Source organism: Antechinus flavipes, chromosome 3, assembly GCF_016432865.1.
Source record: "Antechinus flavipes isolate AdamAnt ecotype Samford, QLD, Australia chromosome 3, AdamAnt_v2, whole genome shotgun sequence".
Taxonomy (NCBI): Eukaryota; Metazoa; Chordata; class Mammalia; order Dasyuromorphia; family Dasyuridae; genus Antechinus; species Antechinus flavipes.
In genome coordinates, this window is record NC_067400.1 from 481400418 (window position 1) to 481427264 (window position 26847).

General features: G+C 34.9%; 1 protein-coding gene across 2 annotated transcripts in view; it reads right to left on the reverse strand.

Annotated features, from left to right (window-relative positions):
* Positions 1–25901, reverse strand: part of CCDC15 (coiled-coil domain containing 15) — a 61099-nt gene extending 35198 nt beyond the window's left edge. The window contains exons 1-5 of one of the 2 annotated variants that reach the window (XM_051986765.1): positions 25590–25901; positions 25182–25364; positions 22501–22650; positions 20834–21037; positions 10551–10664 (exon numbers count right to left, since the gene is read on the reverse strand). In XM_051986765.1, coding sequence (XP_051842725.1) covers positions 10551–10664; positions 20834–21037; positions 22501–22650; positions 25182–25364; positions 25590–25739 — 801 coding nt within the window. In that variant the 5' untranslated portion in view covers positions 25740–25901. The remainder of the gene's footprint in view (positions 1–10550; positions 10665–20833; positions 21038–22500; positions 22651–25181; positions 25365–25589) is intronic. The other variant, XM_051986766.1, reaches the window with a different exon arrangement.
* Between the last annotated feature and the right edge of the window lie 946 nt (positions 25902–26847).

The window sequence follows — 26847 nt, forward strand, 5'->3', positions numbered from 1 at the left end:
AGCCAGCTTATTTCAATGAGAGGTCATAAACTGGTAGCTTGACTACTAAGCTTTGGCCAAAGTAACTCATGAAATAAAAATATGAAACATTTCTCAGATGGGAGATGCTCCCTTTCTCTTCTTTAGTGATGACTGTCAGTGCTGGAAAAGGGGTTAGAAGATGCAAAAAATCAAATCTTTTAGACCTTCTATAAACATGAAATTTAATTGTCAGTGCTCAGAATGTAAGATCTTTACTCAAAGCAAAATGACTTGTTTAATTATGAGAGAAAATGAGTAAGTTCAATATTGACATCCTCAATGTACAAAAAAAAATTAGGAAATTGCAGATAAACAGAAGGATAAGGTGAATATAGTTGAAAGAATTAGTTCATTATGCTTAATTAAAGGCAACAAGCAATATCATTACATGAGATATATGATCAGCTTTCCTTGAAATGTTTTTATTGAATATAAGCAAAAAGATTCCTATGGAGATAACTACAACTTATATGCACACATATAAAAGAAAAAGAAAAGAAATTCTATGAAAATCTTGACTAGATCCTCTAAATCAAAACATGTTTAGTATCAGGGACTTGAAAGTAAAAGTAAGCACAATAAAGAATGGTAAAAAAAAATTTAGAAAATATGATAGGTGATTAAGAAATTAAATTAAGTCAAAAGTTTATAATAATGGGTCTTATATAGCAATTTAATGCTTATAAAACACATTATAAATATTATCAAATCTAATTCTCAAAACAATTCTTTTGAGGTAAGTGCCACAGTTATTTTATAGATGAAGAAATTGAGGCAGAAAAAGTTAAATGATTTTTCTTTTTTTTTTTTTTATTTTCTTTTTTTTTTAATTTTTTATTTAATAATTACATTATATTGACACTCGTTTCTGTTCCGATTTTTTTTCCCCCTCCCTCCCTCCACCCCCTCCCCTAGATGGCAAGCAGTCCTTTATATGTTGGATATGTTGCAGTATATCCTAGATACAATATATGTTTGCAGAACCGAATAGTTCTCTTGTTGCGTAGGGAGAATTGGATTCAGAAGGTATAAATAATCCGGGAAGAAAAACAAAAATGCAGATAGTTTACATTCGTTTCCCAGTGTTCTTTCTTTGGGTGTAGCTGCTTTTGTCCGTCATTTATCAATTGAAACTCAGGTCTCTTTGTCAAAGAAATCCACTTCCATCAAAATATGCCCTCATACAATATCGTTGTCGAAGTGTATAATGATCTCCTGGTTCTGCTCATTTCACTTAGCATCAGTTCATGTAAGTCTCGCCAGTCCTCTCTGTATTCATCCTGCTGGTCATTTCTTACAGAACAATAATATTCCATAACATTCATATACCACAATTTACCCAGCCATTCTCCAATTGATGGGCATCTATTCATTTTCCAGTTTCTAGCCACTACAAACAGGGCTGCTACAAACATTTTGGCACATACAGGTCCCTTTCCCTTCTTTAGTATTTCTTTGGGATATAAGCCCAATAGAAACACTGCTGGATCAAAGGGTATGCACAGTTTGATAATTTTTTGGGCATAATTCCAGATTGCTCTCCAGAATGGTTGGATTCGTTCACAACTCCACCAACAATGCATTAGTGTCCCAGTTTTCCCGCATCCCCTCCAACATTCATCATTATTTTTTCCTGTCATCTTAGCCAATCTGACAGGTGTGTAGTGGTATCTCAGAGTTGTCTTAATTTGCATTTCTCTGATCAATGATGATTTGGAACACTCTTTCATATGAGTGGTAATAGTTTCAATCTCATCCTCTGAAAATTGTCTGTTCATATCCTTTGACCATTTATCAATTGGAGAATGGCTTGATTTCTTATAAATTTGAGTCAGTTCTCTATATATTTTGGAAATGAGGCCTTTATCAGAACCTTTAACTGTGAAAATGTTTTCCCAGTTTGTTGCTTCCCTTCTAATCTTGTTTGCATTAGTTTTATTTGTACAAAGGCTTTTTAATTTGATGTAATCGAAATTTTCTATTCTGTGATCAGTAATGGTCTCTAGTTCATCTTTGGTCACAAATTTCTTTCTCCTCCACAAGTCTGAGAGATAAACTATTCTATGTTCCTCTAATTTATTTATAGTCTCGTTCTTTATGCCTAGGTCATAGACCCATTTTGATCTTATCTTGGTATATGGTGTTAAGTGTGGGTCCATGCCTAATTTCTGCCATACTAATTTCCAATTATCCCAGCAGTTTTTATCAAATAATGAATTCTTTTCCCAGAAGTTAGGGGCTTTGGGTTTGTCAAACACTAGATTGCTATAATTGACTATTCTGTCTTGTGAGCCTAGCCTTTTCCACTGATCCACTAATCTATTTCTTAGCCAATACCAAATGGTTTTGGTGACTGCTGCTTTATAATATAATTTTAGATCAGGTACAGCTAGGCCACCTTCATTTGATTTTTTTTTCATTAATTCCCTTGAGATTCTCGACTTTTTATTGTTCCATATGAATTTTGTTGTTATTTTTTCTAGATCAATAAAATATTTTCTTGGAAGTCTGATTGGTATAGCACTAAATAAATAGATTAGTTTAGGGAGTATTGTCATCTTTATTATGTTCACTCGGCCGATCCAAGAGCACTTAATATTTTTCCAATTATTGAAGTCTGACTTTATTTGTGTGGAGACTTTTTTATAATTTTGCTCATATAATTCCTGACTTTCCTTTGGTAGATAGATTCCCAAATATTTTATGGTATCAACAGTTATTCTGAATGGAATTTCTCTTTGTATCTCTTGCTGTTGGGTTTTGTTGGTGATGTATAAAAATGCTGAGGATTTATGGGGATTTATTTTGTAGCCAGCTACTTTGCTAAAATTATGAATTATTTCCAATAGCTTTTTGGTAGAATCTCTGGGGTTCTCTAGGTATACCATCATATCATCTGCAAAGAGTGATAGTTTGGTTTCCTCATTGCCTACTCTAATTCCTTTTATATCTTTCTCGACTCTTATTGCCGAGGCTAGTGTTTCTAATACGATATTAAATAATAATGGTGATAGTGGGCAACCTTGCTTCACTCCAGATCTTACTGGGAAAGGTTCCAGTTTTTCCCCATTGCATATGATGCTTACTGATGGTTTTAAATATATGCTCCTGACTATTTTAAGGAAAAGTCCATTTATTCCTATGCTCTCAAGTGTTTTTATTAGGAATGGATGTTGGATTTTATCAAATGCTTTTTCTGCATCTATTGAGATGATCATGTGGTTTTTGTTTGTTTGGTTATTGATATAGTCAATTATGCTAATAGTTTTCCTAATATTGAACCAGCCCTGCATTCCTGGTATAAATCCTACTTGGTCATAGTGTATTATCCTGGTGACAATTTTCTGTAATCTTTTTGCTAATATTTTATTTAAGATTTTAGCATCAATATTCATTAGGGAGATTGGTCTATAATTTTCTTTCTGTTTTCAGCCTACCTGGTTTAGGTATCAGTACCATATCTGTGTCATAAAAGGAGTTTGGTAGGACTCCTTCAATCCCTATTTTTTCAAATAGTTTATATAACATTGGAGTTAATTGTTCTTTAAATGTTTGGTAGAATTCACATGTAAATCCATCTGGTCCTGGGGATTTTTTCTTAGGGAGTTGATTGATAGTTTGTTCTATTTCTTTTTCTGAGATGGGACTGTTTAGGATATTTACTTCTTCCTCTGTTAGTTTGGGCAAGCTGTATTTTTGGAGGTATTTTTCTATTTCATTTAAGTTGTCGAATTTATTGGCATAAAGTTGGGCAAAGTAACTCCTAATTATTGCTCTAATTTCCTCTTCGTTAGTGGTGAGTTCTCCCTTTTCATTTTTAAGACTAACAATTTGATTTTCCTCTTTCCTTTTTTTTATCAGATTTACTAAGGGTTTGTCTATTTTGTTGGTTTTTTCATAGAACCAACTCTTAGTTTTATTAATCAATTCAATAGTTTTTTTACTTTCAATTTTATTGATCTCACCTTTTACTTTTAGAATTTCAAGTTTAGTGTTTGACTGGGGTTTTTAATTTGTTCCTTTTCTAGCATTTTTAATTGCAAACCCAATTCATTGACCTTCTCTTTCTCTATTTTATACAAATAGGCCTCTAGAGATATGAAATTTCCCCTTATTACCGCTTTGGCTGCATCCCATACATTTTGGTATGATGTCTCATTATTATTGTTTTCTTGGGTGAAGTTATTAATTATGTCTATGATTTGCTGTTTCACCCAATCATTCTTTAGTATGAGATTATTTAGTTTCCAATTATTTTTTGGTCTACTTCCCCCTGCTTTTTTGTTGAATGTAATTTTCATTGCATCGTGGTCTGAAAAGGATGCATTTACTATTTCTGCCTTACTACATTTGAGTTTGAGGTTTTTATGTCCTAATATATGGTCAATTTTTGTATAGGTTCCATGAACTGCTGAAAAGAAAGTGTATTCCTTTCTGTCTCCATTACATTTTCTCCAGAGATCTATCATATCTAACTTTTCTAGTATTCTATTTACCTCTTTGACTTCTTTCTTATTTATTTTGTGGTTTGATTTATCTAATTCTGAGAGTGCAAGGTTAAGATCTCCCACTATTATAGTTTTACTGTCTATTTCTTCTTGCAGCTCTCTTAGTTTCTCTTTTAAGAATTTAGATGCTACCCCACTTGGTGCATATATGTTTAATATAGATAGTGCTTCATTATCCATGCTACCCTTTAGCAAGATATAGTGTCCTTCCTTATCTCTTTTAATTAGGTCAATTTTTGCTTTAGCTTGATCTGAGATCAGGATGGCTACCCCTGCTTTTTTGACTTCACCTGAAGCATAGTAGATTTTGCTCCAACCTTTTACCTTTAACCTGCATGTATCTCCCCGCTTCAGGTGTGTTTCCTGTAAACAACATATTGTAGGATTCTGGCTTTTAATCCATTCTGCTAACCGCTTCCTCTTTATGGGGGAGTTTACCCCGTTCACGTTTATGGTTAGAATGACCAATTCTGTATTACTTGCCATCTTGTTAACCCCGGTTTATGCTTTCCTCCCTTCTTTCCCCTTTCCCCCCTTCCAAGTATTAAGCTTGTGAGCACCCCTTGCTTCTCACAGCCCTCCCTTTTTAGTATCCCTCCCCCTGCCTTAGAGTTCCTCCCCCTATCTTACCCCTTTCCCTCCCAGTTCCCGTATTCCCTTCCGCTTAGCTTATTCCTTCCCTTTCCACTTTTCCCTTCTCACTTTTCAATGAAATGGGAGAAGTTTCACCATAGATTGAATATGTCTTAAGATTTTTCACTTAAAGCCAATTCTGAAGGCAGTAAGATACCCACTATATTCATCCCCCTCCATTCTTTCTCTCAGATATAATAGGTTTCCTATGCCTCTTCATGAGATGTACTACCCCCACTTTACCCTTTTTCTGGTACAATGTCCTTTCCACATCAATTTCTAGAACAAGGTATACATGTATTCTTTATACATCTATATAGTCCAAATATAGTTCCCAAGATTAATCTTTACCTTTTTAGATTTCTCTTGAGTTCTATATTTGTAGATCAAACTTTTTGTTAAGTTCTGGTTTTTTCATCAGAAATAGATGAAATTCGCTTACTTCGTTGAATGTCCATCTTCTTCCCTGGAAAAAGATGCTCATTCTCGCTGGGTAAGTTATTTTTGGTTGCATACCAAGTTCCTTAGCCTTTCGGAATATCATATTCCAGGCCCTTCGATCTTTTAATGTGGATGCTGCCAGATCCTGGGTGATCCTTATTGTGGCTCCTTGATACTTGAATTGGGTTTTTCTAGCCGCTTGCAATATTTTTTCTTTCATCTGAGGGTTCTGGCATTTGGCCACTATATTCCTTGGTGTTTTGATTTTAGGATCCCTTTCAGTGGGTGATCGATGAATCCTTTCAATGTTTATTTTTTCCTCTGTTCCTATGAGTTCTGGGCAGTTCTCTTTGATAATTTCCTGGAAGACAGTGTCCAGGCTCTTTTTTTCATCATGTTTTTCTGGGAGTCCAATGATTCTCAGATTGTCTCTCCTGGATCTGTTTTCCAGGTCTGTTGTCTTCCCCAGAAGGTATTTCACATTTTTCTCCATTGTTTGATTTTTTTGGATTTGCTTGACTGATTCTTCTTGTCTCCTCGAGTCATTCAATTCCACTTGTTCAATTCTGATTTTCAGTGAAGTATTCTCTTCACTCACTTTTTAAAAATCTTTTTCTAATTGTCCAATTGAGTTCTTTTGTTCTGTGGAATTTTTTTCCATTTCGCCAATTTTCTTTTTTAGAGAGCTGTTTTCTGTTTCCAGTTCACTAATCCTATTTTTCAAGGATTTTACTTCTTTATCCACTCTCTCTTTAACTGACTTCTCCAGGCTCTTTTCCCATTTTTCTTCTAGCTCCCTTGTGAGAGCCTTTTTAATCACTTCTATGAGGTTCATCTGTGCTGAGGAATAGACGATCTCCTCCTTTGGGGATTTACCTGGGGACTGCCTGTTTTTAGTCTCCTCAGGATTTAGAGTCTGCTCTCTATCTGTATAGAAGCTGTCAAGGGTTAAAGTCCTCTTCAGCTTCTTGCTCATTCTGTCTATTAATCAGAGACAAACTACCAAAGAAAAACAGAAAAAACTGGAGTCTTTCTTTGGGGGGGGCTGGGTATGTTATCGAGCTTCCTCTACAGACTGCAGGGGGCAGCAGTGAGGCACTAGCAGGACTGTGCTGCGCCTGCGCTCTGAGATCCCAGAGCGTGCTGAGTCACTGAGGGGGGGAAGGGGGGGGGCGGCCAGGTCCTGAGAGACTCCAGCTGTTTGGGGTTGTATTCTTCAGCCCCGGTGTTTTTAGCTTCTCTGCTGGGCTGTTGACTTGCTGCTGGAGCAAAGTATCCAAAGCTGTAGCGAAGCTCTCCCCGCAGAGACGGCTACGATCACTCTCCACCCCCTCTCCAGTCTGCTCCTGTGCCCTCACTGCCGCTGCCCGCCGCCTGCGCCCGATCTAAAACCGCCCCAGCCCTCCAGTAAAGACAGACCTTTCTTGGCGGATCTCAAGGATGGCTTCTCTTGGTAACTATTTGTGGGTTTTTTTCAGTCAAGCATTGATTCAGAGGCTTGTAATGAAATGGATAGTGAGAGAAAGCGTGGAGCTTATGCAGCTGTGAGCCTCCTCTCCGCCATCTTAACCGGAAGTCCATGATTTTTCCCCAAGCATCATAGTTAACTGCCTGAAACAGGATTTACACAAGTTTTCCTGACAAGTCCAATATTCTATCCAATAAACCATCCTGTCTTTCTATTTATATCTACAAAGCTGAAACAACACTCACAGATAGAATGACTATGGTGACAAATACTAAACAGAAGCTTCATACCCATATATTTTTCTTTCAATAAGAGATTCTCAAAGTATAAACATAGTGTTTCCTGTACATCATCACAACACCCAAGAAACTTAGTTACTAATGTGGAAATATTTTCTAACTCCATGGATTTGAACAGATTATCTAATAAAGAAAAGGACAAAAGGAAAAATTAACATCATATTAGAAAGGTCTAGAAGATGAAAGAGCACAATAGAGCAATTTATCAACCCAGTAAGTCTACTTTCATATCTATAAAGTCTCCATGAGAATTATCTACCTATATATTGAAAGGACATCTTGATGAAAATAAGTAAAAGGAACAGGTGAGCTTCTACAATTTTCACAACAGATAACATCTTCCTATTCACATTGGTAATTGAAAGTACAAGAAACATAAGATTTTGCTTTCATAGGGGATTATAAAATATCATTTGACTAAGCAGCAAAAAATTGAGCCTTTCAGCTTTCCTTTAACTGAAGTGTCTCCAATGTATATGTTAAGAATCTTTTAGATATGCAACTAGAAAAAAAATGTTCAACGATCTCCAACTATCAAAATGAGGCATAAAATAGGGAATTGTTGTTAAAGTGTTGGCCAATATGAAGAAGAATGTCTAGCAAAGATATAAATAAAGATTATTTCTTGGAGATGGTAAAATCCTCCAAGTGGTTCTGTTCGTAGCTGCCATTGTGCTGATTGCATCAAGTCACAGAAAATTAAGGGGATTCATCAAAGAAATATAAAACTAATCAAAAGAGGAAACCGGTCACACTGGAAAAGCTAAATGAATTAACTATAAAACCCATTTGGACGGATGGTCGATTGACAGTCCAATACCTTGAACAGACAGGCAATATAGATGGATGATGAAGACTGAATGGATTTTGAAAACAATGAAGCACTTTCAATGATTCTAAGCTATTCTTTGAAATATAAGCTCATTGATCCACATGTGCAAAAATGTTTGTGGCAGCCCTTTTTGTAGTGGCAAGAAACTGGAAACTGAGTGGATGCGAATGGCTGACTAAGTTATGGTATATGAATATTATTGTTCTGTAAGAAACAATCAGCAGGATGATTTCAGAGAGATCTGGAGAGACCTACATGAACTGATGCTAAGTGAAATGAGCAGAACCAGGAGATCATTGTACATGGCAATAACAAGATTATACAAAGATCAATTCTGAAGGATGTGACTCTTTCCAACAATGAGATGACTGATGCCAGTTCTAATGATCTTGTGATGAAGAGAGCCGTCTCCACCCAGAGAGAGGACTGTGGGATCTGAGTATGGATCACAACATAGCATTTCACTCTTTAAAGTTGTCATTTGCTTGCATTTTGTTTTCTTATTTTTTTTTCCTTTTTGATCTGACTTTTTTTTGTGCAGCAAGATTATTGTATAAATATGTATACATATATTGGATTTAACATATTTTAACATGTTTAACATATTTTGTCTTGACATCTAGGGGAGGGGGTAAAAGGATAAAGGGGAAAATTTGGAACACAATGTTGAAAACTTATCTATGCATATGTTTTGAAAAGAAAAAGCTTTAATTTAAAAAAGAAATATATGCCTATTTAAAAAAAATTTTTTTTAGTAATGTTATATGGCTGCTAATGGATACATATTAATTTTCCAGGATATCAAAACAGCAAATAAATTAGTAGGAAGAGAAATTTGCAATAATGGACATAAGTAAACTGAAATACATTACAAATTACTTATATGCAAAAAATGGAATAAAAGATATCACCCAGAAAATCTGCGATCAGAAAAAGGAGGGTAGATTACTCATATAATTAAAATGAGGCATATCATATGAGCAGCCTGAAGGGTCATACTGGCACCCAGAAAACCTTATAGAAGAAAGCCCTCAAAGGTATGGTTAGATATTTTATGAAAGATTTAGGAAAGAACATGGACAGGAATAGCAAAGAATGAGTAGATATGGATCGGTTGTGATTATTACAGAAAGTAATAAGAGATGGACATTAGTATTCAGATATATGTTTACTAAAAAGCTAATTTTGAAAGTCAGTATAGAACTTAGCCATTTGTTATACATTCATTACATATAAAGGCACTATGCTAGGTGCTTGAGGTATAAAGGGAAAAAAAAAGAATGGTCCTTTTCCTTAAAATTTTTAAAATCTATTGGTTATGAAGGGAGATATAGCATGAAGATCAGAGTAGTTCGAGGAAGAAGATGCTAAAATTAAGAGGAAAGAGGCAGGAACTGAAAAAGGTTTTCTGCTAAGAAGTGATACCTGAGCTAAGCCTAGGAAGAAACTCAGGATTCTAAGAGGTAAATATAAAGAAAGAATATATTTCAGACATGCAAGCCAGTATTTGTAAAGATATATGGAATATTGATTTTAGGGTGGGAGAAGGAAAAAGCTAGTCGTCCATTTGAATGTATCTCAGAATACATGAATGTTATATATAAGTCTGGAAAGACTGGAAGCCAGATTATGGAAAGCCTTAAACAGCAGCCTGAAGAATCTACATTTCATCCTCAAGATAAAAGAACATCATTGAAAATTTCTGATCTGAAGAATGATATAATTAGACCTATGCCTTAGGAAGATTATTATCTGCAAAAGTGCAGATAATAGGACCTAAGGACTTTTATTACAATAGCAGCAATGCAAGCAGAAAGAAGAGCAACAAAGAACAGATATAATCAACAAAATTGGAAACTTACTGAATATAGGAATGGACTAAGAGGAAAAATTTTAGATGAATCTAAAGCTATGTGACTGAAAGGATAATGGTGTCATCAAGAAATCTGCAGAAGTAGATGGTTTTTAGAGGGGAAAAGGAAAGATAATAAATTGGATTTTAGATATGTTGAATTTGATAAGCTGATAGGACATCTAGAAAATTATATCCAGACAACTGGAAATGGAGAAAAAAAAAAGATATAAGGATGAAATGGAGAAATTTTATAAAAGCCCCTCATCAAAAATTCAGAAGGAATGCTATAAGTTAACACAAGGTTATATGAGTTCAATATCCAGTCTTAGGAACTTTGAAGAAACTATAAAAGAAACCAGAGAATGAAATGTTAATCTGTAAACTTGTCAGTTACAGAATATTCTTTAAAGTTGGATTTTTTCCATTCATAATGTAAGAGTTCACGATGAACTATTAATTTGACTCAATTGAGTTTCTTAGCAAACTAATTTACCTCTTGGGTTGGACTGCTGTCTGTGCTATCTTCTGAAAGTCCTAATGGTTTCTCTCCATCGGTAGTTTTTCGAGATGCCAGTTGTTTACGGGCTTGCTTCACAGTTTGGCTAAGCTGCCAGAGAAAGCAAAGAAAAAAGAAAAAAAAAAACAAGTATTAATACCAATAACATTAGGATTAGTATTAGTATTAATAACAAGTATTCTAACAGGAAAATAGGCTCTTGCTATTAAATTTATGCCAAACTTAGGACAAGAGGATTATTTTCACAGGAGATATTTACCTCATGATAATATTTTTGTATAACAACTTTATCTTCATTATTTCAACTCAGCAATTTTTGTTTCATCATTTTATGTTAAGAGTTATTAGTCAAGTAAGTTTCTGACATTATATATTCTTATTTTAAACGTAAATACAAAAATACCCAAAACGTCTAGATTAATACACACAACTATTGGATACTTCCCATCTTGAAAGGCAGCAAGATATAACATAAAAAGCATCCTACTTAGAAATCAGATCTGGTTTTGAATCCTATCTTAATCACCTACTGTATAACCAGCAACAACTTATAACTACTCAAACACTCAATTCCTCATGTACAAGGTATAAGATAAAAATACTTCACTTTTACTACCAATCACAGTGTTGTTCTGAAGAAAATAAGCTACATCTCAAATTAGCTAAAAGCTGCAGGAAAAGATGATAAATATTGGAAAGAACGTGGGTAAAGTGGGACACTAACACATTGTTAATAGGACTGTGAAATGATCAACCATTCTGGAGAGTAATTTGGAACTACGTCCAAAGGGCTGTCAAATTGTGTATAACCAGTGATCCAGGGTCACTACTGGGTCTGTATCCCAAGAGAATATAAAAGAGGAAAAAAGGATCCACATGTGCAAAAATGTAGCAGCCCTTTTTGTAGTGGCAAGGAACTGAAAATTGGGTGGATGCCCCTCAGTTGGGGAATGGTTGATTAAGTTATGGTATATGAATGTAATGGAATATTATTGTTCTATAAGAAACAATGAACAGGCTGATTTCAGAAAGATGTGGCAAGACTGACATGAATTCATGCTGAGTAAAGAGAGCAGAACCAAGAGAACATTATACATAGTAACAAGATTCTGTGATGATCAACTGTGATGGACATGGCTCTTTTCAACAGTGAAGTGATCCAAGGCAATTCCAAATAGACTTGTGATTGAAAATGTCACCCATATTGAAAGAGAACTATGAAGACTGAATAAATGTGGAAGAAAGCATAGTATTTTCACTTTTTTTTTTGTTTGGATTTTTTCTCCTTTTGATTAGATTTTTTTTTGGCACAGCATGAGGAATATGGAAATATTTTTAAAAGAACTGCATATGCTGAATCTATATTGGATTGCTGAATGTCTTGGGGAGGGGAAACGAAAGGAAGAAAAATTTGGAACATAAGGTTTTGCAAAAGTGAATGTTGAAAACTACCTTTGCATATATTTGGAAAAATAAAATACTATTAACATTTTTAAAAGAATTATAACTATTGGATTGTAAAGGGAAAAAAAAGAAAGGGTAACAGGCTTATTTCAGAAGTCTGGAAAGATATGAAATGATGCTTAAGTGAAGTAAGAACGAGGAGAACATTGCACACAGTATCAACTTCATGTGATGATCAATTATGATGAACTTGGCTTTTATCAGTAATGTGGTAATTCAAAGCAGTTTTAATACCTTTGAGATGAAAAATGCTACCTGCATCGAGAGACAACTAGCGAGACTGAATGTGAATGTAAGCATAGTATTTTCACCCTTTTTGAGATTTTTCGTTTGCTTCTTTCTCATGGTTTTTTGTCTTTTGATCTGATTTTTTTTGTATAACATGACAAATATGGAAATGTGTTTAAAAGGATTGCACATATTTAACCTAAATCAGATTGCTTGCTCTCTTAGGGAAGGAGGAGGTAAGGGAAAAAGGGAGAAAAATTTGGAATACAAAGTCTTACCAAAATGAATATTGAAAATTGTCTTTACATGTATTTGGAAAAATAAAATATTATTGAGAGGGGAAAAAAAGGGTTCCAAACTTTAAAGCTCTGTATAAATTGCTGTTAGTATTATTACTAGTCATCCTACCAAAAGGGATGGGATGAGCACATCTCAAACTAGGAATTCTTCTTTTAGCTATTCTTTGCCAATCTAATTGTTTTTGCTATGCCTAACTCATATTCTTCATTTCTATATATCCCTTCACCAAAAAAATTTTTTTGCTAGCCTCTACATATACTCTTCTCTCCCATTTTGGATTATCCTTTTCCATTTTTAGACAACTCAACCTTCCTTTAAACTCTTTGTTGTAACTTCTCTTCCCCAATTCAAACTATGAGCTGTTTTTAATATTACATTTGTCAAAAGTGCTATTACATGGTCCTACATATTAATTCTGCCACCCATTATGTTGGTATTTATTTATCACTTTTCCTTAAAGTACAGCTTGTTTTAAATAAAACTACAGGATAATAGATTTAGTACTGGAATCTCCCTGCAGGAAGGGTACATAATCAACAATTTCCCTTTATAGAGACAGTTAAAGACAGGAGCAAATAAAGAGTGGATTTGTCTCATGTCATACATTTTAATAGTGGGAAAAGTCATAACCATCTTTCTGGAATGTTGACATAATACAATTTTCCTAAAGTGAGAAAGAACAAGGACCATAAACTTCTGGCAAAGAATATGCAAAGATGAAAAAATTTCAAATGATTATTACACAATAATCTAAATTTCAGGTTCCTTCACTCATTACTATTCTGATGTACCAGTATACAACCTTCTTCTAGATTCTAATTGTCTTTGAAAAGATAAAGTGGCATTTGTATCTAAAAGTATTAGACTTCAATGAGCTAGTTTCATGGTGTATAAACAAGTCAAGAAGTTATTTACAATACATAATGAGGCATATGTATAGCTAAGGTTATAAAAGATAAAGTATCATGAATTATTCTTGTTCTTATTATTTGCCAAGTAGTAGGCAATACTGCATTATGCCATGTGGCCTAGGAATCAAAGTCTCCTTTGTAAAAAGTCCTGCAGTAAGAAATCATATAAACTTTAAACCCTTTATCACAATTATTGCGTTATCTGAAGGTATATTCTCCAAATCAACCCCACAAAAATTTCTGAGAGAAGTTAATATTTATAGTCTTTCCTTTCTCCAGCACTCCTTTTCTGACTAAAAATATCTAATATTGGTAACATGGATCAATAACAGACGTGAATAGAATGGCAATATTACTCATAAAATCATTGAAAATATATATATGAGGAATCTAATTATTTGAAGATGACAGTGATCACTATGTTTATCCATGGCTTAAAAAAAGCTATTATGTTACATTATGCAAATATACATATTATACTTTGATATGAAACCATGATTGTGATTTATAAAGGCTAGCAACAATAGAAACTTTGTTTCTGGCTCACTTATCACCTTCATGATGCTTTGGTTTAAAAGTCAACCTAAAGGTTGGGCAGGTAGGTGACACAATGGAGCACCAGCTCTGGAGTCAGGAGGACCTGACTTCAATCACTTACTAGCTGTGTGGTCCTAAGCAAATCACTTAACCTTAACTACCTTCAAAAAATCTCCCAAACCATTAAACTTTACATAGTTAATATAGGTGCTTTTATTACATGCAAATGAATATCTGCCCTGCTTTTTCCCTCCCCATATATCTACAGGTGGTACTTGAGAAAATTTTAAGAACAAACTACCAGTTAAATAAAATTAATACCAACAAATCTCACCTTCTTCCTAACAGCCACCAAAAGCTACCTTCCAGCTGATTCTTGTAAAATGCAGTCTTCTATTTCATTCCCAAAGCCATATTCTTTTTTTTTTTTTTTTTTTTTTGCTGAGGTAATTTGGGTTAAGTGACTTGCCCAGAGTAACATAGTTAGGAAGTGTTAAGTGTCTGAGGCCACATTTGAACTCAGGTCTTCACTCAGGTCTTCCTGACTTCAGGGCTGATGCTCTAGCCACTGGGCAACCTAGCTGCCCCACCAAAGCCATACTCTTAAGAGACTACTAAATGCAGGTTAAGAGTTAAAGAACTATATTTAATTTCCAGACTTCAGAAGGATTAATTAAAATTAATTTCACTTTATAACTGATTTCATATTGTAATTGATTCTGTTCTGCTTAAATTTCATTTCTATGTCCTTGAGTTGAGCTCAGGAATTCAAGTTTCTCTCTATATTAAATTTATAAAAGTTGTCTCTCATACTAGTAGTCCTTAGAATAATTTGGTAGTCTTTGGAATACTTACAGGACCTATCTTTAAATCCCACAAGTTAACCTGTTATCATCCCCAAAAGATATATTGTCTGTCCTTGCCTATTATTACTAGTCATCCTACCAAAAGGGATGAGATGAGCACATCTCAAACTAGGAATTCTTCTTTTAGCTATTCTTTGCCAATCTAATTGTTTTTGCTATGCCTAACTCATATTCTTCATTTCTATATATCCCTTCACCAAAAAATTTTTTTGCTAGCCTCTACATATACTCTTCTCTCCCATTTTGGATTATCCTTTTCCATTTTTAGACAACTCAACCTTCCTTTAAACTCTTTGTTGTAACTTCTCTTCCCCAATTCAAACTATGAGCTGTTTTTAATATTACATTTGTCAAAAGTGCTATTACATGGTCCTACATATTAATTCTGCCACCCATTATGTTGGTATTTATTTATCACTTTTCCTTAAAGTACAGCTTGTCTTAAATAAAACTACAGGATAATAGATTTAGTACTGGAATCTCCCTGCAGGAAGGGTACATAATCAACAATTTCCCTTTATGGAGACAGTTAAAGACAGGAGCAAATAAGAGTGGATTTGTCTCATGTCATACATTTTAATAGTGGGAAAAGTCATAACCATCTTTCTGGAATGTTGTATAATTAGGAGAGTTTTTAATCTCCTCCAAGGAAACAGCAAGTCTGGTAGTTTTGATCCCCTCACAAAGATTACAAGATTCAGATGGGTCCCATAAAACAATTAACATTTTTAATTGTCAGAAGGGGGACAGCGATTACCCTCATGGGAATGCCAGTCCATGTTTCCTGGTATAGCCAATAATAATGTCCTGTTATTTTTACTCTTTATCTACCAAGATCTCTTCTCTTGTGTGTCAATAAAGAGATTCCCCTCTTTCTCATTGGAGTTTGACTTTATTGAGGTTTCTGGTCCTACCCACTTTAAGTTATTATATGTGTCAGTGTTAATAGTTATTTTGTTCAAATCTGTGTAACCTCAGCAGTTTATACTTTATTAATTTTATTTCCCATAGGATGTAAAAAATTACAATGGATGTAAAAAATTACAATGCAAAGAGGAAAACATCATGAAAAGGCTCTAGAAAAAAAGATCAGTCATTTATGCAATTTTTCCTGGAAAAGAGATGGCTAAAGTAGGGCATAACATTTACAAACACAAAATGGCTATGAAGAGAAGAGCGAACAATCCTGATCATATGCTTCCAATATTCATAAAAGAAAAAAAGCTGAACAATGGACACTCTAGAAATTTCATCCACAGGGATTACTATCACTTGACTATAGCTCACTACAAAGCAAGGGCTTAGATCATATGACTTCTTGAAGTTTCTTCTGATGTGAGAACTATTCAATCTCATGTGATCTAGGAAATTAAAAAAATCCAGGCTTGACGCCTCATGGGACCAGACATCTAGAATTAAAAGCAGATTAGCTCTTGGTGGCATACCAAGTACCATAAGCTAAGAAAAATCTGGATAAGTAAAGAAATAATCCATCATATTATGTGTTGGACCACATTTGACATACAGTATTAAATTCTGGGGTCCACATCTTAAGGGAAAAATGACAAACATAGAATATTTAGAAAGAGACAACCAAAAGGATGGTGAGGGACCTGGAAACAAGTGTCATATGAGGAAAAACTTAAAAAGAAGATATTTAAGGAATTATTTTCAAATAACCGGAACTTTCCAATAAAAGAACAAACTATCACACAAAATAATGAGTTATCTTGTGACTGGAAGTACTTAATTAAGCTGCAGCTACATAAATCATAAGTTAGAGATACTGGAAAAAAAGAGATCCAAACTACACACAAGGTTGTTGGACTATTTGACCTCAAAAGATCTCTCACTATGTTATTGTGATTCTAAATCACAAGACAGTTGATAATTCATTAAATCCTGCCTGAAGAATCGCTTTCACCTCAATGTGTGACTACATTTCAGGTTCTTCAATCAGGTCTGAGTAAAATGGAGAAGTCAGTTCTTGAATGTTTCTATAATAAAAATAATACCCAGTGACATCTAGTGGATTACAAATTACAAGAAAGATAAGTTCAGAAAGCACATATTTACATTTTTAAATCTACATTTTCTTCATAAAACTGAATTTTCTTTATAGATACATCACAACTGAGGTTACTTTATTGAAGCTTTTTTAAATGGTTAACTTGTTTCAGAGAAATTAAAGGGAATCTACAATAGGTTTCTGTCCAAATTCTTCAACATTTAGCCCCAATTTTGCTATCACTTTATTTCCCTCTATTCTTATGTTCATTTCAATCAAGCTGTGACTGTTCAAATACTGGGGCAGCTAGATAGCACAATGGATAGAATGCCTTGTAGTCACTCCGATCTGAGTTCAAATTCAACCTCAGACACTTATTAGCTGTGACTTTGGGCAAGTTATTTAACCTTGTTTTGCCTCAATTTCCACATATGTAAAAAAAGAGCTGGAAAAAGACATGGCAAAGCACTCCATTATCTTTCCCAAAATTACAACGAGTCAGGTATGAGTAAATAACATAATTCAAATACTACCTGTCTATCAAAATACAGCTCAGTCTTCAACTCTAAGAATCTGTTCACAATTACTTAAGCCCACATCTTATTGTTTCATATTATTCTCTGATCATTTCATCTGAGTTAATCTTGTCTTCTTGAGCATAACCTCACTTCTTTTGCACAGTTAGCTACATAGTAAAATGACTAGTATTGGACTCAGGGATTCAAATTTTCTTGAATTCAAACCCTACCTTAAACATTTATTAGTTGACTGATCTAAGGCAAATCATTCCAGGCACTGTCATCTTCAGTATCCTCTTCTATAGAATGGGAATAGCATTATTTAATTCATAGGATTATTGAAATGATAAAATGAAATAAGATTATATAATATGTAAAGCATGTTGCGTATTGTAAAGTAATATATAAATGTTAACTATCTTCATTTACTATTATTATACCTAAAAAGTGCTCACTTTATAATGGGCCTTCAATAAATGCTTACTGATTCTAATTATCTAGTTAAATAAAATTTAAATAAAAATTTGAGTAAAATCTAATACTTTAGTGATTTTTTTTTCAAGTTTACCATAACTTGAAAATCCAATGTATGAAAGTTATGTTTTCAGAGAGAAAAAATGACGGTGAAAAAAAATGTATATATTTCTGATTCAAAAAGCTCCCTGGATTTTTCCTAATGATATATATGGTAGATTTAGTCACATCATTCATATCTCATGTTTCAGTTTTGTATTACAACATGTATTTAGGGTATTTATATGGATGTCTTATTCCCTTTTTAGCCTATACATACATACACAATATGAAGATAGAAAGTATCTTATTCTTCTTTGTATTCTCTAAGAAAATATGATGCCATGTACAAAGTAAGTACTTTAAGTACTAAAATCTAGTACCTTTGTTTTATACTCCTCTTAGGTAACAGGATACTTTGAGACTCTGAGATACTTTGAGAACACAAACTGTGTTGCCATTTAGTAATCATTTTATAGCAATTATCTCCGATAAAGACTTCATTTCTCAAATATATAAAGAACTGAATCAAACTTATAAGAATACAAGTCATTCCCCAATTGACAAATGGTCAAAGGATATGAACAAGAAGTTTTCGGATGTAGAAATCAAAACTATCTATAGTCATACAGTCACTATTAATTTGGGGAAGCTCTTGGTTTGGGCTCCTGGTCAGAGGGTAAAGCTGAAGAGAAGCTTGAGGCACCATCCCCTCACCCAACAATTAGAGAAGCTTACACTAATATCTCTTACTAACAACAAAAACAAAACAAAAAACAAACAAACAAAAAAAAAAAACCCTAACTGGCAAAGAAGAAAGAACTCCACTGAAACATTATGGAAACAAGGAAGACCAGGATCTGGGGTTCGTCTTCAGAGGAGGACACTTTAGTTAAAAAAAAAACAAAAAAAACAAAAAAAAAACACCAAAAACTTTCTACCCCAATGGCTCCCTGCCCAGAGAGAATTAATAAAACTCAAAAAAGAATTGAAAAATCAAATGAGACACTGAGAAAAAACTTTTAAAATAAAAATAAAAACCATTCAAGAAAAACAAGATTATGAAAAAAAGCTAATCAACTTGAAAAGGAAGTAGAGTTTCAAAAAGAAACAATTCTTTGAAAATCAGAATTGGACAGGGAAGCCAGTGATGCTATGAAAGACCAAGAAATAACAAAACAGATTATAAAGAATGAGAAAAAGAACATAATGTAAAACATAAGAAAAATGATAGATCTGAAGAATAGATCAAGAAGAGAAAATATAAGAATTGGACTGACAAAATTGTGACCAAAAAGAGAACTTTGAGACAATACTGCAGGAAATAATCCAAGAAAATTGTCTTGGAGTGATAGAACATGAGGGGAAATAGAATATCATCACCTCAAAAAGATCCTATATGGAAAACATACAGGAATATTACTATCAAATTTTGAAACTCTCAGATCAAAGAAAAAAATTTGCAAGAAACAAGAAAAACACAATTCAAATACACTGGACCTACAATTAAAATTGTACAAGGCTTATCAGCAGCTACAACAACAATGAAAAAAGCAAGTCTTGGAATCTTATCTATCAACAATCAAAAGAACTAGTCCTCAGGCCAAAAATATCATATCCAGCAAAATTATAATTTTAATGAGAAAAAATGGACTTTCAACAAACTTGCAGATTTTCAGGACTTTCTATCAACCAAACCCCAAATTAAAAAATAATTTAAAAAAATAATAATTTAACATATAGAAGCCACTATCAATGATTTTTAAGTAACTCAATGTGGATAAACTATTTAGACATACACAGATTGTTTTTTTTTTTTTTTACATGGGAAATGAATACTACATTTTAAAGATTCACATCAACAATAGGTTAACTCACAAGACTGGCAGAGTTAAGATAAAATTAGTAATCATATTATACAAATGAGGTACAGAGAAAGAACACAGAGGCATTAGAGGGGCAAGGAGGGCTGAAAACCTATTCACATGGGTTCAATAGAAAACATAACATATATACCATGAAGAGTATAGCACCCTCCAAAATCTAAAAGAAACAAGGGGGAACAGATGGGCAGATGGGGAAGCAAAGGATGAAGGAAGAAAAGGGAGGGATCCTTGGGTGGTGGGAGGATAAATAATAATAAAGCAAGTTATGAAGCAGAATTTAATTAAAGAATCAGCAGGGATAAGAAGTGTGTGTGTGTGTGTGTGTGTGTGTGTGTATACACATATGTATACATAAATGTATATTTTCTTTACTGTAGTTTGCTTGGTGCTGGTGGGGAAGATAGAAGGAGGAAAAAAGAATAAAATAAGGTGCACAGCAGAGAACCAAAGAACAATTTACAAGGAAATAAAGAAAATGGACATTCATGAATGTAATTTCTTTTACTAATATACTTTCTTGATCTGGTAATTTGTTGTTATATATTTTGAATCCTCCCTGATGTTCTGCTGGACACATGACAATGTTCTCTTTTGTTTCACTTTATTTTGTTTTATATTCCTTTTCTGGTTTTCTCACTGTTTTTTCAAATAAATAAACTTAGTTTTTTAAAAAAAAGAACACCATGTATGCAGAAAAGGAACTGCATAAATAGAAACATGTAGCCTATATACTGTGTCTTGTGAACTTATTGGTCATGATACAGAATTCTAAAATACCAAGTGTACAAAATAAAATTACTAAAAGAATGCTGTTTTAATAAAAACATCTAAAGATACAAATGTGTTACCTGACATTTTATTCTACTTTACACAACTACTTATAATCAAATAAAATAATGTATGTAAAACACTCCATAACATATAGTATCCCAATCAGAAAACTCATACTTGTATAATGCTTTAAGGTATTTACAAAGCACTATCTAAATAGAGGAGTTGTAATAGTTTGGATTTGGGAATGTACTTACAGCCAGGGTCTGTTGTTGGAATGTTCCATTTTCATTTTTTGCTTCCTCTTCAATACCACCAAGAATCTGAGTAGGTAGCAAGCTGGAACCAGTACTTCGGATGACACTTTTCATGCTGTTCTGATAAATGCTTTTGCTACTTTTAGGGGTTAAGTGTGAGGCTGAATCATTAGACTGCATGGCTATCGCGCTTTCTTTTTCTGCCTACATATGGAAAAGGATACAATGAGTCTCTAAACTAAGTGCCATAAATATCACCTTTGTTCAATGAATTCCTCAAAGTTCCAAAGTACTTTACGAGTTTTTTTTTTTTTATCTTGTGAAATTTCAAGACAAATATTTAGCAGGCTTATTATGTCATGTCAGGGTTATCTCTCTGGGTTATCCTAGACCCTCTTCCAATCTCCCTCTACTACTTCACTTGATAATCTCATCACCTCCCATGGATTTAACACCTGTATCTCTGTTGATGATTCTCAAATCTATTTATCTTGCCCCAAACCTCTTTGCTAACTACTACTCATCCATTTCCAATTATCTTTCACGAATCTTAAACTGAATGTCCAAAAGAACCTTAAACTCTCTGGGTTCAAAATTAAACTCATTACTTTTCCTCCAAGCCCTACCCTGCCCAACTCCCCATTACTCTAAAGGGCAATACTATTCTGAGTCCCCTAAACTCACAATTTAAGTGTTAACTGGAGACTCCTCACTATTTCTTCACCACCTATTTCCAAATTGTTGCCAAGGCGGCCTATCTCTCAAATATGTCCCCCTTCTTTGTTCTGACACTGTCACCATTCTAATGGAGACCCTCATCACCTCCTGCCCTGAATTACTGAAATAGCCTGCTGATGGGTCTGCCTGCCTCCCATCTCTCCCCAATCCACTCCATACTCTATTCAGCTATCAAAGTGACTTTCCCAAATATAGATTTGATCATGTCAACCTCCTACTCAATAAACTCCAGTGATTCCCTAATGTTTTCAGAATCATATACAAAATCCTCTACTTGGCATTCACAAGCTCTTTACATATCCCTTCCGACCTTTCTATTTTCTTACACCTTAATTCCCAAAATATACTCTTCAACCCAGTGACACTGACTTTCTTGCTGTTTCATGAACAAAACAATCTATCTTTTGAACTAGCTGTCCTTTATACTTGGAATGCTCTCCCTACTTAACTCTACTTATTCACCTCCTTGGCTTCCTTTAAATTTCAACTAAAATCCCATCTTCTAAAAAAAAAAACCTTGCCCAATCTCCTCTTAATTCTAGTGCCTTCCTTTTAACTGATTCCTTATTTATCCTGTACATAGTTTACGAGTACATTATTTGTTTGTTTCCTATTCTCCCCATTAAAATGGGAACCTGTTTTTAGCTTCTTTTTGTATTCCCAGTGCTTAGTACAGTATAGTAGGTGTTCAATAAATGTTTATATGTTCCATTTAAAAAACAGAAATTATAGAACTTTTAAAGCCACACATCTATGATATGCTAGTAATAGAACCCAGGTCTCCTAGCTAACAGACTTCTGTTCCATGCTCTGAATTTAAAATTATGCCAAACAGAGCTTCAAAGCAAAGTGAACAATAAATAAACTTCAATGTTTTTTAAACTTCTATTTCTTAGCAAACTTATATTGAGATCCATTACTGAACTTACTGCTTCACAGGACTTCTGAAGCTGCTGCTTTTTTCTTAGCCTCATCTGCTGATTTACTCTGTTTTTCACCTGTTCCTGAAAGCGTTTCAGAGATTCTTCTTTTAATCGTTGTTGTTCCTTTAATTCTTCTTCTAAATGAGATGCTGAAACCTTATGAGAAAAAGTAAGAAAATAAGCTGCACCACTCAGGCAGTTTTGCTTACCTGGACTCTCCTACTACAAATTGGAGAAAGAAAATTGGGATAAAATCCTGGGGAAAAAATTTAGTTTCACAGATCACCATTTTCAAATTTCACAGATTAAAATTCTTTTGAAAATAAAAGCATCAATAGGGTACAGACTATAAAATTTAACGCAACATTAGCAACTCTTGAACCAAATGAACCAAAAATACAATTGCAATAATTTGCTGAATTCCAAAGCAAATTATTTTTTAAACTGAATTGAAGTCTTAAAAAAAAAGAGAGAGAGAATAATAAATCAATTCTAACCAAAGCAAGGCCCATGTATTTATTAAAACTAGAGAGTGGATTAAAGTATTGTCATAAACTTGAATTAAACCATTTCATTAGGATTGTGTCTCTGATTAGGGTTCCCTTCTTACCATGATTATCATTATTTTTCTCAAATCAATATAAACATTTCCTATATGTTTTATCAATAAGCATTTATCACAAATGTTTATACTGTATACAAGCCACCATCTATAAAAATACGAAGGGTACCTACCCTCAAGGAATTTATATGCTATTAGGAAAAGATATCAAGTATGCACATAAATATATAGATTAGTTATTTATGTATAGCTATATACACATAGAATAAATACAATATATATGTGTGTATGTGTGTGTATATATGTATATATAGATAGATAAAATACACGAAAATGTATAAAAGAAAACTACAAGATAATTATGCATAGGAGAGCACTAGAAAATAAGAAAAACTTTTTATAGAGGTGGTATTTGAGATTCTTGAGGAAGAAATGGAGTTTGAGCTAAAAGTGAGAAAGAAATATATGTACAAGGATGACAGGCAGAACACAAAGGTATGGTGATGCCATGTGTGAGGAAAACATAGCCCAATGTATCTTTCCAATCTCATACATTACTACTCTTTTCAAACTCTCAAAACCAAATTACTTTTGATTCACCTCTTAAAATATAGGTCAGTAAGGAATCTATGTATGTAAATAGAGATGAGCCAGAATATGGGGAGGGACAGAGTTGTCACAAGAAGTCAAAAAATATGAGAAAGTGACAACTCCAAAAAAGCTGTCACCCACTCCAGAAATCATCATCTTTAGCTTCTCACTCTCATCACATCCAATAAGTCAACAAGTTCTATTACTTCTTCCTAAATTCTCCAAAATTTACAAGATCACAGAATCAAGAATTGGCAGAGGTCTTAAGAGATATACTTCAAACTACCCAGATGAGAAACCTAGTTAATGTGACTTGCCTAACAAAATATAACACATGCACAACAAACTAGAATCTCAGACTTATAAAGAAATTCAGAGACCATCTAATACAATTCAAACCTAAACAAGAATCCCCTCAATCCCAGACAAAGATATCTTCGGTATCTTTCAAGACCTCTCATGAGGTCTACCATTACTACTACTGTACTATATCCTTCCTAATGTAGTCAATTCCCCTTCTGGGTAGCTCTATTAGATTTTTTTCCTTCTCCCTTCTCTCCTACTTCAACCATTACTGTTAGTTCTGTCCTTTCTGGGGCAAAGTCTTTTTCTCCACATTTAACTGTAGCACATACTCATTATGTCACATAGGTTAAGATTTAGAGCTATTAGAGATCTTTAAGATGCTAGCACCCTCTTTGTACAGATGAAGAAACTAAAAGACTCAGAGAGCTTGGGTGATTTTTCCCAAAATACAAAGGAAGTAATTAATAAACCCAGGATTTGAATCTGGGTATTTTGAGGCTCTTCTCTGCTACCTCCTCCCCAACCCCAGATTAAATGTCCATAGATTGAGGAATAGCTAGACAAGTTGTGTTTGAGACTTTTAAAGTATTAGACTATTACTGTGCTGATAAAAACAACTTCAAAAATCCAGTCCTGGCAAAATCTAGATGAATGGAAGGTAAATGAAGTACAGTAGGGTCAGGAAATTAATTTATACAATTACAATAAAGATGAGAACAAAAATATAAACTAAACACTGTGCATTATGACCATGAACTTGGAAAGAAAAGTCTATTATAATTTCCCAGTATCTACACTGGGATTCCAGCTTCAGGCAGGGAGTTGAACAAGAAGAATGAAGAGGTTCTTCCCTATCCTGTGACCTTTTCATTTAATGTGTAAACTTTTACGTATTTTATCGATTGTTTTTGTTTCCTCAAGTTTATTGAAGATCTGAGAAGTCTTAAATAAGATCAGTTAAGTCTTAAGATAAGGCTCATTCTAGGAACTGGTCCATCACCCTGCACTGAGGGGTGCTCTATAAAGGTTACATTATTGTGCAAATGATACAAGCCACAGGTTTTGACCCATAATTTTGGCACTCGTACAAAAGCACCCTTATTTACATAAACTTTAGAAGACACCCCGGTAGCTCAATGATGGCTTAGCACACGGTCAGGTCAGTAAAGGCAAAGGGGTGGGGAGGAGATACCCTCCATCATCCCCATTTTGGGTAAAAGACACTCACAGATGCCGGGGCTTCCTCACTACACGGTGAGGCACACTCCACCCAAGCCCCAACAGGCACCACCGCCTCATTCCTCTCTGCCAGCACTGCCAGCAGGGCCCGATTCTTCTCAGAGGTTTGTTCCACCCAGGGGGCACATCGAGACTTTCTGGTCGGTGCCGGGTTTTGAGACATCCGTGATTCCTGCTCAGAAGGAAAACATTACCATCTTCAGGAAGCCGCTTTGAATCCTCAGCCTAACAAAACTACGCGAGGGCTGGGTCCAGGGGGGTGGGGATGTGGGATTAGAATAAGAATGGGGAAGAAACGAGACCGGGAAGGGGCAATCCGGGAGTCCCTGGGATCCCGGGGTAGGCATCGGGGTAGGGTGAAGAGCTGGAGCTGCTCGGGATGTAAATTAAAGAAAACCTGGACGCGGGCAAAGACCGGCGAGTGTTTGGTTAAGACAGGAGGATGGCCACGTCCCGCAGGCCCGGGACATAAAATAGCCCGGCTTCGCGGCGGCGCCCGGATCCCATCCTTGGTTAGGGAAAGCTGCTGCACGCCCGGGACCGCCATCAGGATCCCAGACCCCCAACCGAAAACAGAGGCACGTAACTACGTCCGCTCAACTGCCACTTTCTATTTCGGCGCTCGCCCAACCCGCATCTTTACTTCCACCCCTTCCGGGCTCCGCCCTCCCTCTAAGCATCCGAGGCGGAATATAGAAGGGATTTGGATTCGGCCTTCAATTGCATTGTTTCCGGTTCCTACAGCTCGGGAATCTAAACTTCCTGTGGGGGTGGGGCGGTCCTTAATTCTTTGTCTGCGGCTGCGTGCTGTGGGGGGGCGGCGCTGCAGTCTGGTCTCTCCTGTGGGGGGCGCTGCAGGCTGATCTCTCTTGTGGACAGGGGCTAGAGACGTAGGCTTCTGGAGTCCTCCCTTAAGATGCTCTTTTTTTCTCTCCTGAGAGGAGGACCACCCAGTCTTTCATTTGAGAGCTGTCTGCCTATTAGGGGAGAAAGTACACAGACGTTTTAAAGTTTAACCTGTATGTTTAACATTTTCTCCTTCACTTTCTTACGTCCAGACGATGAACAGAACAATAAATCCAGCAAGGATTTGTAGTTTTGGATTTAGAAGGAGTTATTATTCTCTTGAAAATTTAACAACTGATCCTGCAAAAAGGGTTTGAGCTGACCCCAGCACAGTCCTGCTTGTAAATGGAAACTAGCAAGTAACAAGATAAATACAAAAGAATGGTTCTGTAAGAATAATGGCAAAAGTTCAACTCTAAAGCTCGGAAGGAACTAAAGTGGGCTATGAACAGTAGGGAAATAATAGTTTTTTTTTTTTTTTTTTTTAAACCAGTCAACGGAAGGAGGTGGAGCCAATAAGTAATTGGAGTATTTGGTGTAGGGGTTTATAAGCAACAGAAAAAAGTCAGAACAACTCAATGGTTATTTTATTTATATTCTCTTGGCCAAAGATAGCAATATTTGGACTGGAAGGAAGAGAATGAAAATAGTTAATGCAACTGATTAATTCCTGAACCCAGTGAGTTCAGGCCACTCATACTGCAGGTATACAACTTAGTATGCTGAAAAGAAAACGCAAAATCCTGCCAATATTTAAAACATCAGAGAGGGAGGTGGGGAAGGAGGAACAGGAAGGGTATTGTAAGACT